Below are 19,810 nucleotides of genomic sequence, written 5' to 3'. Positions count from 1 at the left end.
AAGGGAGTGGACAAAAGCGCACCTGTCCGATCGGCTAGCGGCAGAGCGGGGGCGGTTGTTTTTAATTATGATAAAAAGAGATCGTAGACTAAACAAGCACGTGCTTGCAGGTGTGTCGCAGGTGGATGATAGTAGCTGTCGGCATAAAATCAGCAGTCTCTTTCAATTGATATACAAGGTACAACGGGATCAAACGAGAAGATATGTGATACGTGATGTCAATTTTATTTGGCTTGGCGGATGAAAAATCCAGCAAGGCGGCTAAGGATGGCAACTTGGCGGGCGAGTCACTGGAAATTTTAGGGATGGCGGCCTACGATCTCGCCATGGCGATTAATGGGGTTGGAGAACGCATGTAGAGGCCTATGGCCTCTACAAATTTTTAATAAAGTTAACATTGTACATGTATAGAATCGTCGATGATCATCATGTCATCATGAAGAGACACAGGGCTTGCGCAGTTTGTTACTGTGCATTCGCGGGCTGCGGGATGCGCAGTTGGCTACTGCGCATCTATATTTGGCGCCGCTATCTGGTTACAAAATACCATGTGCTTTGACGATGTCGGGGGCGGGGGAGCGAGCGGGGAGGGCAAGGGGATCAAAAACTTTTTTTGGAATTTTTTATTCATACAACTTCACTTTTTGGCTCACCGTTAGGGGAGTCTATACGATAGCCCTGTGTCCGTCGCCGTCCGTATTCTGTGTGGCACGTTTCTTAACCGCTTGTGCTATGAACTTGAAACTTTGTACACATGACCCCCTAGGTCAGAGGTACTCTGACACTGAAGTTCGGTCCGGTCTGGTTCATGACTTGGCCACCAGGGGGCCAAAACTTAAAACATAAAAAGTGTGATATGTCTCTTATTAATGATCCGTTTTCAATAAAAAATTTATGGTAGGTACTCCTAGCAAGGATACATCGCATATCATAGGGGTTTTTGATTTGAAGTACTTTTCAAGGTCACAGAGGTCAAATGGTGTAAATTGGCCGTCCGACCGTAACTATGGCACGTTTCTTAACTGCAATGACTATTGATCCCAAATTTGGTACACATTTACCCCTTGGTCAGGTGATCTCAGGGACCGAAGTTTGGTCCAATACGATTCATCACTTGACCACAAGGGGGCAAAATCCAAAAACCTTAAAAATGTGATTATTCCTTAACTTCTTGCCCGATTGCCACCAATTTGATATCATGGGTACATCTAACCACCATACAGTATATGTTACACAGGTTTTTAACTTGACCTTCTTGTCAAGGTCACAGAGGTCAAATGGCGTAAATTTGCCGTTGGGTGTAACTATGGCACGTTTCTTAACTGCAATGACTATTGATCACAAATTAAGTACACATGTACCCCTTGGTCAGGTGATCTCAGGTACCGAAGTTTGGTGCGATCTGATTTGCCGTTTGGCCTCCAGGGAGGGGGCCAAAATCCTACATTCTTCAAAGTTCCATTATTCCTAGTAATTACTTGCCCGATTGGCACCAATTTTATATCATAGGTACATCTAATCCTAACAACCATTCAATGTGTCACCCGGATCTTTTTTGATTTGACCTACTTTTCAAGGTCACAGAGGTCGAATGTACTGTAAATTGGCCATTTTGGGGAAATTGTAATTGCTTGGACCTACATCAAACCTTACACTACATGACACAATACCATGCTCTTTATCCATCTTTCCTCCACATGAGGTGAGCACAATGGCCCTGGCCATTTCATTTATCGTATAAACTGTCTTCAGGTGGTAATTTTATGTTTAGTGCCCTACAAACACACTTTTTATCTCTCCGTATGATATAGTGTACCCGACCGTACAGTGCTGCACAAACATCGGAAAACGTACAAAATACGGTTTAACCGTACAAGTTAACAGCCCTGCATATGTAACGGTTTGAATACTAGTATATACGTGGATACCCCGCCATGCGTCCCTCCCGCCAACCGACGTGATGCCGCAAATTGCCGTGAAGAAAATGTTTTGCCTCCGATACTAACGCTGCAATGTCGTTTTATATCATCAGAATTCGGCCTAAAATTGCACCTCAAAGCATCTAGGTTTCAAAATGTTGATGGTTCAGAATGTGACTATCAGAATCAACTGCTACTAGCCATACCGACCCATCCACCCACCCACCCTCCCTCCCCACTCATGGACCTACACCCGAGGACCAACTCAACGACCCTTGTTGATGAGGCCTATTTGCCATCGGTCCAATCCTTGTATAACTTGGATCATGAGATTGCATAAAAGAAAAACCACCGGTGCCCTGCCCCTCCCGCATGGTGAGACCACAGGATGTTATATTGCGTGAGGACCAAGGTCCCCTCCCAACAAAGGGGATTGGGGGCCCCCACAGTACAACTTCCTGTGGGCAAAGCACAGGCACTTGTAAGTAAGAGCATACCCCACTGACAACACACGTAAATATTCGCCTATCGGCAAAGGTGGCAGAGTCGGATCGGATCCTATGTTCAGCCTGACCAAAAAAAAGATCTAAGCAATGCCCATGAGCTGGCAAAATAACTTTCCCAGAACAATTACCGGTGCTCATGCCGGCAAAGTAGCTTTCCCAGGAAAAAATGACCGATGTTCATGTCCGATCACGATAAAATAACCATGCAAGTTATCGCCGGCAGATGCCAATAGCAGAAAAAGTATCAACTGCCCATGTCTAAACGGAAGTAACGGTAAAATTGCCAAAATGTACTATTAACCGGGATATACTGCGATAAACAGACTGCTTTTTCAACACAAAACCTGTTTTTAATCACCTGAATGTAGGTTTTCGCACCGAAATGTCCATTTATTCAATAAAACTTGCTTTAGTAAGAGAAAACTACAAGCCTGGCGGCAACTGGAATCACGTTGTGGCTTTGGTTGTGGGTGTGGAAGGAGGGGTATGTAGGCATGTTTACGCAAGTTGTAACACTACGCACTCATCGCATTTGTAGTCGAAACCGTCGGCGCCGTGTAGCGAAAAGTGTTAAAAAAAACACAGGACGTGGTGTGATTGGGTATTAATTCTGAGTAGAGAAGATTAGAGGTGGATTTTAAGCAATGCATTGATATTCCAATTGGTAAGGGGTTGGTTAGTTGTTTGGTCATGATCGCCAGCGTTTCCATGTGAACGCGTCTGTCTTGACCCTTTCCCAGCTGGTGTGGCCTCGGTGTAACATGTGGTTGTTCCCCATGTGTCTCAGTGTGTCCATACATATACAATCAATAGACAGCTAGAGGGACCACCACTTTTCAGTAGGGGAAAGACAGAAAACTTGTGAAACTATCTTGTCTGCTCCTTATCTTAGTGGGGAACCCTCAGATCATTTCACCAGGTTTTAGTTGTGGGTAGAACAGATTTACGAAAAGAGTTTAACAATTGGGGAGGTTTTTGGCAAACTGGAGTCGTCCTTCCTGCTTGTCCTTTTAAATGTTGCATGCGTCCTTTGGTTATCAAGTTCTGTTGGTTCTTCCTTGGATTGTCTTTGCCAGTGTCGTTAGGATCATCTCAAAAATATTTTGAATCCAAAAATACTGATGCTATCCAATGTCATGGGACATTTGTCATAATTTTTACAGTGGCAATTAGTCGTTTTCATGACATTTTCATGACATTTTAGATGATGGCTCAGTGTACTGTTTTAGAAGGTGGTGGGGGGAGGTCAAAGACATAAGTGAATTAGTGTTTTTGGCCTCGAGATACTTTTGAGAAGGTCCCTTAAATCCTGGGACTTGGTGAATAAGTACCATGTAAAGTAACACTGTGACTGTCCAATGATCAATGAAGTTAGTGGAGGTTGATGTTTTGTAGAAATATATTGAATTTTATTACAAAAGAACAGAATCGGCAATATATCGTTGAGCACTGGTTGATTTGTTCTGATGACCAGTTCTTGTAAAGAATGATGATTATATGATATACAAGTTTACAATTATGGGAAATAAAGGTGCAGGTAAATAGTAATATATGTAGGTGACAAACGAGTGGATGGCGAGGGCAATGGTTAACATGATGATATAAAGGCCATGTAAGCATCTTGGTACGATCCCATGGCTGGTGATGCCGTCAATTGTTGTTTAACGTTTTTACAAGGTTATAACCTATTTACAAGGTTATTGACATATTGTTTAATTTTTCTTGGTTTTTGTCCCATCAACTAGTCCCATCAACTAGATTATTAGGCAAGTTACTCTCTGTGGTTCAAGTGCACTTTTCTCAAAGGTCTGTGCATCCTCGCTTACCAGTGCTTTGCAATATATAGTGGGATCAGTGTAACGTTGTTTGACGCAGGCGCTTCATTTCTTGAAGTGTAGCTTTGGATGCAGAGAAACCTGGTGATGTTTTGTGGGTATGTTTTATCGTTAGACGGCTCATGTTGCGCACACGGGATAAGGCAACGTATGCCATGCCTGATGTAAACATTTTGGGTCCTAGGTCAAGGACTGCTGTGTCTAAAGATGTGCCTTGCATTTTATGGATGGTTGTTGCGTAGCACAGCTTTAATGGGAATTGGGTTCTGTTGATGGTCGTGTTGTATTTGCCAAAGAATGTTGCGGTGATTGGTTGGATTGGTATGGCGTTTGGGTGTTTTGTGGAGGTTTTGGACTTGGTGCCTCTTTGTTGTTTGTGGAAAGTGATGAGGACTGTGCTGTTATTGATATTTGTATTGGCTATGATTTCTGTGACAATGCCTGTTGCACCATTGACTAGGCCTGCTGCTGATGCCGGCGAAAAGGTTATCAGTGTTGTCAGTTGCGAAGATTTCTGTGAGACGTTGGTATGTGAATGTTTTGATGGAGACCATGCTGATTTTGTCAATAATGAGGTAGTGGATATTTTTCCACAGTTTGCGCAGGTCTGCTAATTTTTCCCTTTCAGTGGTTGGTAATTGGCTGACTTGTGGTGTTCAACCGGAAGGTTGAGAGCTTTGTGTAATGTGATGCCATTGAATGTTGTATGCTGCCACACCTGTGGGTGCTGTGAGGATTGGTAGAGACTGTGGTGATGATCTTAGGAGGTATTGTGTACAAGCAGTGATAGTGTGACTCTTGCCTGTGCCAGCGCCACTAGTGATGAAAAGGCGCAGAGGTGGTGACAGTTTGGTGTGGTATGCGTGCAGTTCTTTAGTGTATTGTGCGAGCAGTTGTATTATGTGTGTTTGTTCTTCACCAAGATGCTTCATCAGATGTAGGTACTGTTCTTGCGGGAGCTGTGTTTGGATGCTGTAAGTGTTATGTTGTCAGTAATTAATTGTGTCTGGTGTGTCATTACTGTCAATATCAATGTCATGAATATCATTTTGATAAACTTTGTAGTCTGGCAGTGGTCGTGTGGTGGGCTCATCTGTGATGTCGAAAATGGTGGCACTTGTGGCTGGTGCTGTGGTGTGGTTTATTATTGGTAGTACGGCGTCTATGTCAAGGTTTTCTATGACCTCCAGGGCGGTTTGTACTTCGTGTAAGAAATGATCATGCAAGTCGGCCATTTGTACCTGTTGTTGCCAATGATGCGCAGGATCTTGTGTTCAGATGGCTGTGACTCTGCAGATAATGATGCTGTGGCTGCTTTGATTTGTTGTGCTAAATCACTGCTCTCTGGTTTACAAATGTATGTTGTGATGTAGTATGCTGCTGGAACAGCTGCCGCAACCATTTGTATATCCATATTTGCTTACCATGTGCAAAGGATTGTGGGATTATATGCATTGATCATGGTTTCATGAGATCTTCTTTTCAAGTTGTAGAAATGTTTATGTCTTGTGGGGTCTGAGGGATTTTATATGATTGTGTCATCTGTGATGGGTTGGGGGAAATTGAATCAACAAGTGCACTGATTTTTTGGGCACTTCTTGGTGCAGGTTGGGGTGTGGTTGTGTGTTTGTAGGGATTTTACAAGATGGTGAAGTACATGGTCCGTTTCCTCTGCTGGTAACTGGCATGATATGTAATTGTCAATGAATGCAGGAGCATCATGTATCCCCTTGGTGGTAAGGAGATTAGGTGCATCTGCAATCCAGAAGAGGCTGTGGACGTGAGGTACACCACGTAACTGAAACTCCAGGCGCCAGAAATAATCTTGCACATGACCTAATGGTTGTTGGGGGCCAAGAATGACAGTATGTAGCAATTGGTGCCACCGGAAGCAGAAATGATGGACAGCAGGTACTGGATTGTTGATAATCAGGGTCTGGCGTTGGGATTTTGTCAACTAGTTACCGTGGGCACCGGAATCGTACAGTTTGGGTTGAATTGAATGATAGCATCTATCATATCATCCCAGCCCATGTCATTTGCTGATAGAGTGAGGAAGAATGTTGGTGGGCTTAAATTGTGGTAAAGGGTTAACAGGTCTAGTTTTGTAGCATACCAATAGGGGTTGGTGCCACGTATTTGTTTGAGGAATGACCAGCTGTTGTGTGGAGGAATCGTTTGTCTGTTGTATTCTGTTGTAATTGCTGTACTGTTGTTTGTCTATAACTGTTGTTGGAGTGTTTTCTAACAGCAATGGATATTGCTGATTGTAGTTTATGTTGTTCAAAATTGTTGAGCATCCAGAAAATGTGTGGAATGTCTGTTGCAAAGGGTGATGCATGAGTGTTTAGGCGGGTCTGTATGTAGTCCGTTATTGATAGGGCATGACCTTTGTGCCAGCTTGATGCTCCCTGTAGTGAACAACCATGGGAATGCTTGTACCTCCAAGTCTGTAGTTGTGAAGATACTAAGTGGAGAAACTGTAATGCTAGGTATGTTGTAATATGGGTCCTTCAGATTTTCTGATATATAGTTTTTAACATCTAGGAGTGGGATGGTGCGGTGCTGAGGTACGACTGACGATTCAGTAATCAGAGCATCTGCAAGGTTGTTGTCGCTGTCTGGTGCTGTTTCTGTGTCATCAGCAGTATCCTCGCGGCAGATGCTGATGTCCTTATACAGGGGATGGTGCTGTTGTATGTATTGCAGTGCATTGAAGACGTTTGTTTTGTTGACAGGGTAAATAGTGGTGTGTGTTTGATGAGGACGGTTTTGTGAGACTGGTATGATATTGCTGTGGGCTAGTGGTCGAGGTAGGGCTTTGTAAATGTCTTGGTTATCAACAAGAAAGTTGATAATCTGGCCTTTTGCTGACAGCTGACCATACGGTAGTTCACATGGTAATGAATGGATGAACTTGCGATATCAAGCGCTTTTCCATGAGGTTGACGGATCCTAACACTGTTTGGACAGTGCCAGAAGTCATGTTTGTCCATTAATTGGCAGGTATTTTGCTGTCTTTGAGTGGTCCTATGCAACGGAAGAATATCCATGGCTTGGTATCTGATGTGAGGTGATGTTGGTGGGCGAATTTGATCACTGCCTTATTGCGTGTTTTTGACCCATTTTTGTGATGTTTGATGACACGGCAAATGGTGCATATTTTGTGGTGTTGTGTTGAGATTTTTTCTCGAAATTGGGCGGCGTGGTGATTTGGCGGAGCGGATGTTTGTATATTTGCGATTTGAGTTTTTTATAGTGGTGATATGTTAATGTTGGATATGCCTCTCTGAGTATGCGGTAAGTTGACTGGTTTGCTGATTGTGTTCGCAGTGCTGCACAGATATTCCTGTCAATGGTATTGGTTGCTGATGTGTTCATGGTGTTGGTACTGTTGTCAGAATTGGTTGTGCAGTTGTTATGATGTTGTGGTCATTTTGGGCCTGGGTTGCGGGCGCTTTGTGGTTGTTGTTTGGTGACAGATAGGAGTTTGTTATATTTATAACGGGTGAGGCCTGGGTATATTGCTTTCAATGTTTTGTATGAGCGCTGTTGGTTTGTTGTGGCTGCGTTGAGAGCAGCAATGATAGCTGTTTCTTCTGCCGTTGTTATGCCCATTTTTGATGGCGGAGTTGGCACAGATTGCTTGCATGTTGGTCCATCAGGAATTGTTCCACAGGTTGGGGGTGCATTATTTGGATGGCGGTTGATCGTGGACGGCAATAGTAGTGACTTCGATCTGACAGCTTTGGATGGTGATTGGCGCTTCTGTGTTGGTCTGTCTGGGTGGATGGTCTGTCGTGGTGATGATGGCTGTGGCGATGCATCATTAAGCACGGGTGATGTAGTGGGTGCAGTAGAGCGGATAGGATGGGTTGCACAGTCAGATGGTATCAATTGTTTGATCATCGTTGCTTGAGCTTGCTCTGTGATCTTGGATTGGGGAGCCTTGTGGTTAGTGTCCGCAGTTATGGTACTGGTAGGTTTGTGCGTGGTTTTGCCAGTTCTAAGAGATGGAGAGTGAAGTGATGTTGTGTCCAATGCTGTTGGCGGTGTGGTGCTCGACATGCTCCAGCGATAGAACAGGAGGTATGGCGGTTGCTGTTGGACAGTGTGTAATGTAATTTCTTGTGTTTGGCTGTCATTTATTGTGTACCAATGATTGTTGTGGCATACGTTTGCAGTGTAATGGCCGCTGTTCATGTTTGGGACCTGTGTGCACTACTGTAGCATACAGTTGGTATTTGCCAGGTGTAAAGTGGGTTCAACCTGAAATGGTGGCACAATGGTGTTGTTGGATGGTAGATGATGGTGTTTGCGTTGTATTATTAGGATGCCTGAAGTGGACATATTGCCAATGGTTTTTGTGGCTGATGGTGTGAGGCATTTGGTACAGGTGTGATGAATGATTTCGGAGTTGTTGGGAAGAAGATAGGATGATATATTGCCTATTGTCTGTGATATACGCAGCAGTTGATCTGTTTCATTGTGTTGGGTGGATGAGTGACATTTACAACATACAAGGTTGAACGAAATGATTACAGGGAATAAACTCGTTAGCGTAAAGTTTTTGCTGAGAGCATGCTGCAAGAAATGAGACAAGTACTCCTCAGAGTCATGCTGTTCATTCAGTTTGAAAGCAGATGCGGCATTAGTGATGATATCGATCATCCGGACTTGGTTCAGCTGTCTTGGATATGTTGTCACGAGTAGACGTTTTAGCGTGTCTGTGTAATGCAAATGAAGAGTCCTCAAGAAGTGCTGCAATTTCGTGGGTCTGACGTAGGCTTTGTATGATAACGTTCTGGTAAAATTGTAGGTAGTCGTTGGGCAGTCCAATAGGTGGCGGTGGTCCTGGAAAATGACATATATAAATTTATACATGGGTGATTATGAAGTTGTGTGAATTTGTGGCTGTTAATCGTTCTATCAGATTAAAATTAATACTATGTTTTCTTTTAGCACTGGCACTGATACTAATGGAACACTTATGACAGAACCGGAAATGTTATCTGTTAAGAGTGTTAGTTTCAACTCATAGATTTAGTTTTATCCTGGGGTTTAAGTGTCTTTCTATCACCAGATTGGTTGTATTATAATCCCAACTTGGTGTTATGTTGTTAGTTCAGGCAGTGCATCAGCAACAAACAGATTTAAAAGTTAATGCTGGCTATAAGCTTAGTTTTGCAATTTCAAATATTTTTTAGTGATGATGAGGATTATTAAGTTTGAGGGCCTTAAATTTTATACCAGTTGTGAACCTTCCTGAAAGTGTAGTTGGTGTGTTCACCAATGGTCTTCAGATTTGTTGCATCAACTGTTTTGCCCTGCAACATTATGAGCTTGAATCGCTGGTCTTCATATGAGAGTCGACTGAACTCTGGTGCTGGCATTTTGAGTATTGCTGTGGCATGTTGGTCGAACTGCATTAACCATGACCTTGTGCTGTATCATCTTCCAATTTGATAGAAATCATGTACTTTGGTACAGGATTGCCATGAAGAACATGGTTGTCACAATTAACTCTCTGAAGGACAGGGCGGTCGCCAGCAACCGCCCTTTTAAACCCCCGAAAAATGCCTTTTTTCACCCCTTTTAAGCATTTCAAACTTCCTGCGGCGTTCTGAAGTCAGCAGACGACCGGATCTTTTGGTGTACGAAAATTCCGCTAGGTATCGCATTCTATCGTCTGCTAGAAAAGTATACGCTTATTGAACACTTTCCATTTCGCATTTTATGTTTGTTTTGTGATTTTCTTTCTGTCATTTTTCGTTAATAATTGATTTATTATGGGATATCGTTTTGGTGTCGACAAAGTTTTGGAATTTATAAATGATGGAGACTTTGCAGAATCAGAATTTACGGAGGGTAGCAACCTTGAACTGGAGGAAGGGGACGCAGATGACCTTGGAGTTGGGCTAGATGGAAGCCACATCCGAAATGCTGGTGGCCTCCGTGTTTTGGCGGATGCAGCACTCCGTGACTCTGTCATGTGTCACAACCTCGGGGCTAAAAGTGCAAGTGGTGACCTCCAGGTCAGAGCCTCTGGCCAAACTTACTGATCCTCCTTGTCATAAATTATCTCGGCCAAAATGACGCCCCCTGATATACACTGACATCAGGCGGGTAATCCAATTAAATAAAGTCCAGGCCAACAGTTAAAATATACGGCATTTATCCTCAATAATCACCCCACCCACACCCGGTTACAACATTAATATATACAGGTACATCACAATAGTCAACACAATCGCACATAAATGGTCCCTCATAAAACATCAGGGAGACAGACCACTCATCCGTGGCATACAATAACTTCAGATATATGTCGTCAGGGCAACAGTTAGCAACTGTTGCAAATCAAGGCAGAATGGCAAGGGGTTAATCCTCAGGAGACCGGCATGGAAAAGTATTCAAAAAAAAAACCTCTTGGAATAAAACTATTCCAAGAAGAATCAACCGACACCTCGATTCCAGGTGTATACAAGTTTTGCCCCAGCAAAACAGAAAGATTCCCGCAATTGAAGTTACCCGATACAAGAGATTCTGGGCCGGTTTACCAGTCCAACCTGGTGAGCTCGCCAGAAGCAAAAAAACTGGTCCAAAGAAAATTACGCGAGCTCAACACGCATATCGGGAGGTCTAGCGATTTCGAAATGGTCTGCAGTGACCGCAAGGCCCCAGTGATCCACCAGCAGCACGAGGGGTATGCAGAAAAAAAAGAATTTGTATCAGTCAGAGACTTGAGCAAGTCACTGGCCTCTCCACAGACATAGGAATAAAAAGGGCACCCTCAACTCCTGAAGAAAGGAGGAGATAAAAAAAACGTACCAATGCTCGACTCTTAGCAAGAGGAGAAAATAGTCTGCGTCTAATCGCATCTGAGCCGGTCTGCTCGGAAACCCACGCTATTCCATTAAATACCCGAAGTCCACGTGACCACATGATAATTCAACTGACATTCCGATCCACAATGCACTGCGCACACAAAGACACCCCCAATTAAAATATGAAAAGATCACCAAGCAACCCGATACAAAAGCCTTCGTTTCCTGGCAGAGATCGCACTGAATATAACTTAAAACACCGTAGTTCGAGGCACATGCTAAAGAGTGATTAAATAAGCTTACGATTAATCGAGATAAGTTCCAAATTTGCAAGTTAAAAGAAGTTTTCGTGAGAGAGGTAACAATGTAATTTTGACTTTAGCGGTGCTGTAGGAAAGGAGGTCATTCGGCATTCCTCAGCCACTCACGTGATAGGAAGAACCAATAAAAATACGAGAAAATTGTAAACAGTGATGGCCGCCGTCCAGGTCACATGACCGATAAAATGGCGACGCATCCAGGAAATTGATAGAAAGAGTTGTTAACAATTTGTCCGAAAATAAACGAAATGAACCGTTGTGCCTGGAACTAGGTTTACATAAAAGGTTACAAAAATGAGAAGGTAATTGTATCAGTCAGAGACTTGAGCAAGTCACTGGCCTCTCCACTATGGCAAGCCAAAGCGGAATTTATTCAAGACTTTAGAATTACCATTCAAGAAGTTAAATATAAGTTCAAGAAGGAAATATATGTTCAAGACTAAAATATGTTCAACCTTGAATCAAATGTTTTCAACCTTGAATAAAATATGTTCAACCTTGAATAAAATATGTTCAACCTTGAATATAATATGTCCAACCTTGAACAAAATATATTCAACCTTGAACAAAATATATTCAAGACGCACGTGACCACAAAATTGATGACGTAGAGCGTAGAATCTGTGGTACTTCTGATGCGTTCTGTTTCACGACATGATTGATTGCCTGTATAGCCTAAACACTCAAACATGTCAAAAGACAACGAGAATCCGATACAGTGGTGTCGGCCTTAAGAATGAAAGGTGAGAGGCATTGCGCATTTTGAACCTATAATTTGCCTGATATGTCTGTGAAACATGTATCGACTCTGACATTCACTCGGCATCCATGTCATGATGTGTAGGATTACAGTACATGTCAGGTGTAGGCGGCTAGGTACATGTACAACCATGTGTCAAAACCTCGTGCGAACAATTCGAGCTCCGAAACGCAACACAAGTACCATGGGTTCGGGAAAGTCCGGACGCGGGTTCGGGAAAGTCCGTAAAGCATCAAAACATGAGCAACTACGTCATCAATTTTGTGGTCACGTGCGTCTTGAATATGGTCACGTGAGTCTTGAATACATTTTGTTCAAGGTTGAATATATTTTGTTCAAGGTTGAACATATTTTATTCAAGGTTGAAAACATTTGATTCAAGGTTGAACATATTTTAGTCTTGAACATATATTTCCTTATTGAACTTATATTTAACTTCTTGAATGGTAATTCTAAAGTCTTGAATAAATTCCGCTTTGGCTTGCCATACTCCACAGACAGAGGAATAAAAAGGGCACCCTCAACTCCTGAAGAAAGGAGCAGAAAAAAAAAACGTACCAATGCTCGACTCTTAGCAAGAGGAGAAAATAGTCTGCGTCTAATCGCATCTGAGCCGGTCTGCTCGGAAACCCACGCTATCCCATTAAATACCCGAAGTCCACGTGACCACATGATAATTCAACTGACATTCCGATCCACAATGCACTGCGCACACAAAGACACCCCCAATTAAAATATGAAAAGATCACCAAGCAACCCGATACAAAAGCCTTCGTTTCCTGGCAGAGATCGCACTGAATATAACTTAAAACACCGTAGTTTGACGCACATGCTAAAGATTGATTAAATAAGCTTACGATTAATCGAGATAAGTTCCAAATTTGCAAGTTAAAAGAAGTTTTCGTGAGAGAGGTAACAATGTAATTTTGACTTTAGCGGTGCTGTAGGAAAGGAGGTCATTCGGCATTCCTCGGCCACTCACGTGATAGGAAGAACCAATAAAAATACGAGAAAATTGTAAACAGTGATGGCCGCCGTCCAGGTCACATGACCGATAAAATGGCGACGCATCCAGGAAATTGATAGAAAGAGTTGTTAACAATTTGTCCGAAAATAAACGAAATGAACCGTTGTGCCTGGAACTAGGTTTACATAAAAGGTTACAAAAATGAGAAGGTAATTTTGGTGACCGTTTCACTATCCCCCTCTTTAAAACACAGCCGTCCTCGGCGGACTTAATATAATAATTCAATATAAAATGTGTGTGGTATGACGAATGTACACTACCATACATTGATACAATACAATAATAATATAAAGGGACAGTGAATGTGGATGGGAATGTCGAGTAAAACAACGCCCTGGCAAGAAACAAATATACGAACGGAACCATTAACAATCACAATGTTAGAACCACAGCTAACACCACTCATCTGTTTAGCACCCTTGTATAGCACCAGGATCAGAAACTCCAGGTTTAAATTCAATCTAAATCAACTAACTAAACAAACTACTGAACTACATGGCGACCAGAAAAAATATGATATGTACATCTAGAACATGGTAAAAGAAATGATATGACAGGAACTGATCAACATGATATATCTTTACAACATCGACTGGGTAATCCGGGTGACAAAGGGGGAGGGGATTAACGGCGCTGGGAGTTGAGGTGCTTGCGGATATTACGCATCCTATCGTGATATCCCTCCACAGCGGGGCTAACCTCCGGGAGTCTCCCCCTTGCCAAGTGGCCAGTCGAGTGGGCAACTCGAATGGTACTCCTGACGTGTTGTCGCTGGTGTCTCTGACTGCGGGGTAGTGGTGGCTCAGCTGGGGGCGGCATTACTGGGGAGTGTTGGCGCGCCCGCTTCTTTGGTGGCAGGGTCGGCTCTGGTCCTGCCATGACAACTTCCTGCTGGACCGTTGGTGATGAAAGTGAGGCAGGGGTGTCTTGCTCATTCCTAACACTGACATTCTTGGCTTCCGCCTGTTTTGGAGGGTCAACTCTAGCCAGCACGTCTTGGAGCATGGCCTGAATGCCCTCTACCTGGGTGCTTAGCCGGAAGATGGCATCCAGCACCTCTAGTTGCTGGGGAGTGGGTGGAAAAGTCGCCTCATCAATCGCCGCCCCTTGTGACAGGTGAGACGGAGCTGGGTTGGCGGGTGGTGGGGTGGCTGCCCGCGGAACTTGCTCGGTCGGGCCTGTCTTCGGTGAGGAAAGGAGACAATCGAGGATCTCTTGGCCTTCTGGCTGGTAGTCGTCATATAAGAAGGCATCCAATTCCAGGTCAAAAGCGAGTGCGTCCATCTGGAAGCGAGAGAAGTGAAGCGTAAGCATATCTCCGGACATATTCATCATTTACATAGGTGAAACACATCATGCGTCAGCCATGCACCCTCGGAGCGGAATGTCATATTCGCTAAAGTACACACCCTGTGTTTAGAGTATCGGCCACAAGTTGACCACGACTCGACATCAGTATGAATAGTCAATGAGGAACAACCATCGTGCAGTTCCTGAGTTGTAATAAGTCTTCTATTTTCCCTTCCAGCTGACTGGAACACCACCCTGGGCTATACCAGTGACCCAGTTGGCCATGAAGACATCCTGGGCGTGGCATACCCTCACATCAATCTACCATGGATGGCAGCAGCATCAGCCAGCACATCAATAATATACGAAAACTCAACACAGAGGGGGGGCCTGGTCAACCCCAAAATACAGATTTATATATATGCATGATAAGTGACATCAACATGACTGTGGTTACAGTGGATATAGTAGTACTAGTAGTTCCAAGTACTGTCAGCCAAAAACATCGATAGAAAGGGCTACTAGTACAGCATTCAAAACAGGACAATTACTGCATGTATACCAGTGGTGTACATGTTCTATACATGACAGCGTATGACATCATTCAGGCAACTTCCGCCTGACGCTCCTAAACCACAACGGCGGACTCTGGCCCTCATATGGTTTCAACTTGTTGTGGTGGACCAGTTTGGTCTTTCCCCGCTTATCCATCTGGAGAACGTAGTCAAGGTCGTTCACCTTTTTGATGATTAGATATGGGCCTTGAAATGCCTTCCTTAGTTTTGGGGCTATCTCCAGCTGACTTATATCTGTGAGGTACCAGACGCCATCCCCAACTTTATACTTGTTAAAGACGACCTTGCCATCATGATTCTGCTTGTGTCTTTCAGCCGCGGCCTTCAAATTTTCCCGGGCGACATCATGGGCATGGACCATCGTGTCACGCAACTTGTCCACATACTCGCCATAAGACGTTATCTCATCATCCTCGATGCCAGGTCTGTACGGGAACATCACCTCTGCCGGTAGTCGAACCTCACGGCCTAACATGAGCAGGTTTGGAGTTAACTTCGTCGACTCATTTGGAGTGGCTCGGTAGGCAGCAGCCAGACATCCTAAGTTAACATCCCATTGGTCTTGCTGACCCTTCAGATAGGCCTTGATCATCCGGATCAGGGTCTTGTTGAAACGTTCACATTGCCCGTTACAGCGGGGGTTTGCAGGAGACGCCCTTGTCTTCCTGATCTCAAGCAACCTACACAACTCTTTGAAGATGTTGCTCTCATAGTTTCGACCCTGATCTGAGTGGATGTCAATTGGTGTTCCAAACCTGGCGATCACCTCGTTGAGAATGAGGTTGGCCGTGGTGGTGGCAGTCTGGTCTGGCGTGGCAAATACTTCCGCCCACTTACTGAAAGAATCAGTAATGACGTGTATGAATTTATTCCCACGCGCTGAGGTGGGGAGGGGTCCAAGTACATCGGTCGACAATCTGTCTATACCCCCCCTGCAGTCATCTTTCCCATCGGGGCTCTCTGGGGTTTTGGGGGCTTCTTGATCTGTGCACAGAGATCACATCGGGACACCCACAGGTTAACATCTATTTTGCACCCCATACCAGTAGAATCGCTGCAATGTTTTCTCACGGCATTTCTTCTTTCCCAGGTGGCCAGCCAATGGAGAATCATGCATCTCTCGTAGGACTTCTGACCTCAAGACTCTGGGAACAAGGAATTGTTCGTGGTGATCCGTCCCGTCTTTCCTGCTGAATTTTCTGAACAGAATGCCGTCAGTGAGGGTAAGGCTGTCCCAACAGTTCCAATAATGTCTGGTGGCTTGGCTGGCTTCACATACAACCGCCCCAAATGGCCGTGTGCCTGTTTCGAACCAACTTAGAATTTGGCCTATGTCTGGGTCCTTGGCCTGATGACGTCTTAGGTCCGGTGGGGCATAGGGCAGCGCCCAGCTAGGCTGGGCCTGAGCATTAGGCCTGTTCCTGGCACGCGTTATTCGCCGCACTGGCTGAGTGCCAGGATACATGGTACTTTGCATGTCAGCCGATTTCTTGTCACATTTGGCACATAACCCACAGGGGATGTCCTCGCCATTGGTAGGGCAGGCGCAGTCCATCGGGTTGGGACAGCGGCTCATGCTGTCAGCATTTTGGTGCTTTTTGCCTGGTCTCCATTCCAGGGTAAATTGGTAAGCTGACAAGATCTCGATCCACCGTGCAACGCGGCCCTTGGGGTCCTTGAGGGAAAAGAGCCACTTTAATGCCATGTGGTCCACGCGGCAGATGAAGGGCTTCCCCAGGAGATACTGGCAGAAATACTCAATAAAGTGTTTCACGGCCAATAGTTCCCTGTCTGTGACACAATAATATCTCTGTGCCTTATTTAGGGTTGCACTGGCATAGGCAATCACCCGCTCCCGCCCGTCCTGTACCTGGGACAGTACTGCCCCTATTCCCACATCACAGGCATCAGTGTCTAGTATGAAGGTGTCCTCAGGCCTAGGGAAAGCCATGGCTTCCGGGCCTGTAAGTTTTTCAAGCAGTACTTTGAATGCCGCCTCACATTCTCCACTCCAGTGAAAGGAGACCCCCTTCTTGGTCAGTTGGATGAGGGGATGCATCAGGGATGAAAAGTCCTTGATGAACCTTCTATAATATGAACCCAGGCCTATGATCCCTCGGACATCAGTGACATTTCGTGGAACGGGCCAATCTTTCAATTTCTGCGCATTGGGTTTGACCCCATCTTTAGATACCGTGTGACCCAAGAAATTGACTTCGAGTTGCAGGAGGTGGCACTTTGAGGGCTTTAGTTTAAAACCGGCATCACGGATACGGGTAAAAACCTTTCGTAGCTTCACGATATGTGATTCAAAATCCACTGAGAAAGTGATGATGTCGTCAAGATAGAGGGCGCATACCCCCTCTGGCACTAACCCTTTCATGGCCAGCTCAATTAGCCGCTGGAAGGTCATCGGGGAGCCTGCTGGTAGCCCCATCGGCATAGTCAGGTATTCAAAAAGTCCATGAGTTGTGGCAAAAGCAGTTTTTGGGATATCTTGCTCCCTAATGGGGACATTGTGGTAGGCCGACGTGACGTCAAGGGCACTAAAGTACACTGACCCAGACAGTTTATCAATCAGGGTGTCACATCTGGGGAGGGGTGTCGCTGGAATGTTAGTTGTCAATTTGTTGAGCATCCGATAGTCAACACAATGGCGGACGCCACCATCACGTTTTCGAACTAAGACGACCCCAGAGGCCCACGGGGAGGTCGACTCCCTCACAATGCCTTGGTTCAGCATCTTTTTCAGCGACTTCAACTCCTCTCCGGCAAAGGCCATAGGAACTTTTCTGGGAGCCTGCTTGAAAGGTTTAGCATCCCCAGTATATTTATTCATGCTCAACCAGGTGAGTCCTTCCTATATCGGCATCATCCTTGGAAAAGATATCAGAGAACTCCAGTATGAGTTCTTTTAGTGTGGTCTCTTCCTGGGGTGATTTTAGAGCCTCCTTGGCGCCATCTAGCATTGGCTGTAGCTACTCAGGTAATGTCATGTCTTGGGCGGGAGTAATAGGAGAGCCCTTTCCTACAGCTCGGATTCTATCAGTGACTCTGGGTTTAGGGCACACCTGAATCCGCCTTACAGTATCATTGTTGTCATGGCGACCAGACTCATGCCTTAGCACAGACGCTTTTGGCTTCCCAACTGTCCTGGCCACTCCTATCACCATGTCCTGCTTGATGGAGACTGGGGCTTCGAAGGGGTTCATTACTCTTACTGGGACAGTGCAATCTTTGGTGGCATCAACAAGTGTTGGAGCAACGGCAATATTGCAATGCTGAACCATCACGGGGTTAGCCTCAATCAATAAACAGGCATCCTTTTTCCTGGTTTTGTTTGCTCTGTCCACAAGGCCTTGGATGATAACCTCTGACATAGCAGGAATAATGAAATGATCTGCAGCACGCACCCGTCGTGCTGTAATTGGTAATCCAATTTGCTTCAAGGGGATTAGTTGGCCCTTCAACATAATCCGGTTTTGGGACAGCAATATGTCCGCTGGGCCATCAGGGTCCCGCTGTAAAATGTCCGCCCCTAACAGCACTTCATCTTCAATGTCAGCGACTAACAATGGCTTCTCGAGTTTTAATGGCCCTAAGTCCATCCAAAACAGCGCTTTCCCGTAGTACGTGATGGACCCCCCATCAGCATTTGTTAGTAGGCCCCTCTTGGAGGGTGGAACTAATACCGGTCGCTCCGGTTCTGGAATTTTCATATAGGTGGCATGGGACATTATAGTCTTGGTCGACCCCGTGTCGACAGTGAACGTTACATCCAACCCCTGGATGTGGCCTTCTATGTATATTCCTGCATATGAAGGCTTTTGCCGCCTGATCGCCTCCAGGTCGGCCTCCTCCCCATCCCCAATATCGCTCTCACTTCCATCACCTTCCTCAACCTCAAGTGCTAACTCTGAGTCTGACAATGCTTCTGTTTCTTGGCCGACATTTACATCAATGCGGGCTGCCCCTTGGCCTACTGGGGTAGCCTGTTGCAGTTTGACACCTGCTGTAGGGTTTGATCATTCCGTGGGGTAAATGTGGGCGCATTAGGACTAATGGCGGTCCGTGCTGCCTGGGCAGCCACTGGTGGTGCAGATTGCATCACAACTGGCGGGTTGGTGCATTCTCGTGAGTAATGCCCATATTGTCGGCAACGGAAGCAAACGGGGACGACCTGGCTGGCGGCCATGTTGCCCGCCACCCCAACGGCCTTGGGATTAGCCCTTCTTTTCAAGATTGCTCAGCCGTGACATCACATCTGTCATCATGCTAACAATCTTTGTCATCTCCTCACTAGGGGGAGCAGCGGGTGATGCATCGTGGCTAGGCTGCTGATTACCCGTCCCATTACTGGTCGGTCTCTTGTGAGACTGAGTCTGAGGTTTGGCCCCATGGTTTTTAGCCATTCCCACATTCTCCTCATCAGATTCTTCAGTCTCAATGTCAGTCTCCCGGGTAATTTTCACTGGCTTCTTACGCTGAACCCGCTGTGTGTCCTTGAATCGGACTACCTCATAAACAGCTTGGTCGATATTCTTTGGGTCTTTAATGTATTCAACATGAAAACGGACATCATCATCATGGAGGCCATCCAGAAACCTCCGGAGGAGATCCTCACTCCTGGTTTCGGCATCCCTTGACCCATAGGCCTTGCAATACAACCGTTTTAGCTCAGCAGCAAACTCGGAGGCGGACTCTCCTGCTTTTTGGGAGCGACACGAAAATTTGGCTCCATATGATTTTGC

At 45.2% G+C, this 19,810-nt stretch overlaps 2 protein-coding genes across 2 annotated transcripts; both read right to left on the bottom strand.

The window, feature by feature from the left end:
• Nucleotides 1-7,692: 7,692 nt before the first annotated feature.
• On the bottom strand, nucleotides 7,693-8,328 carry LOC135483427 (mucin-2-like). The gene has a single exon (XM_064764387.1). The coding sequence runs from the start codon at nucleotides 8,326-8,328 to the stop codon at nucleotides 7,693-7,695; it is 636 nt and encodes a 211-aa protein (XP_064620457.1).
• Nucleotides 8,329-13,818: 5,490 nt separating this feature from the next.
• On the bottom strand, nucleotides 13,819-17,898 carry LOC135483366 (uncharacterized). The gene is made up of 3 exons (XM_064764251.1): nucleotides 16,103-17,898; nucleotides 15,109-15,895; nucleotides 13,819-14,478 (listed from the first exon to the last, which is right to left on the bottom strand). The coding sequence occupies exons 1-3, from the start codon at nucleotides 17,896-17,898 to the stop codon at nucleotides 13,819-13,821; spliced, it is 3,243 nt and encodes a 1,080-aa protein (XP_064620321.1).
• Between the last annotated feature and the right edge of the window lie 1,912 nt (nucleotides 17,899-19,810).

The sequence above is a fragment of the Lineus longissimus genome, chromosome 1, assembly GCF_910592395.1.
Source record: "Lineus longissimus chromosome 1, tnLinLong1.2, whole genome shotgun sequence".
NCBI classification, from domain to species: Eukaryota; Metazoa; Nemertea; class Pilidiophora; order Heteronemertea; family Lineidae; genus Lineus; species Lineus longissimus.
Note: the sequence above shows the minus strand (reverse complement) of the source record. Positions and strands in the feature narration are given on the sequence as shown.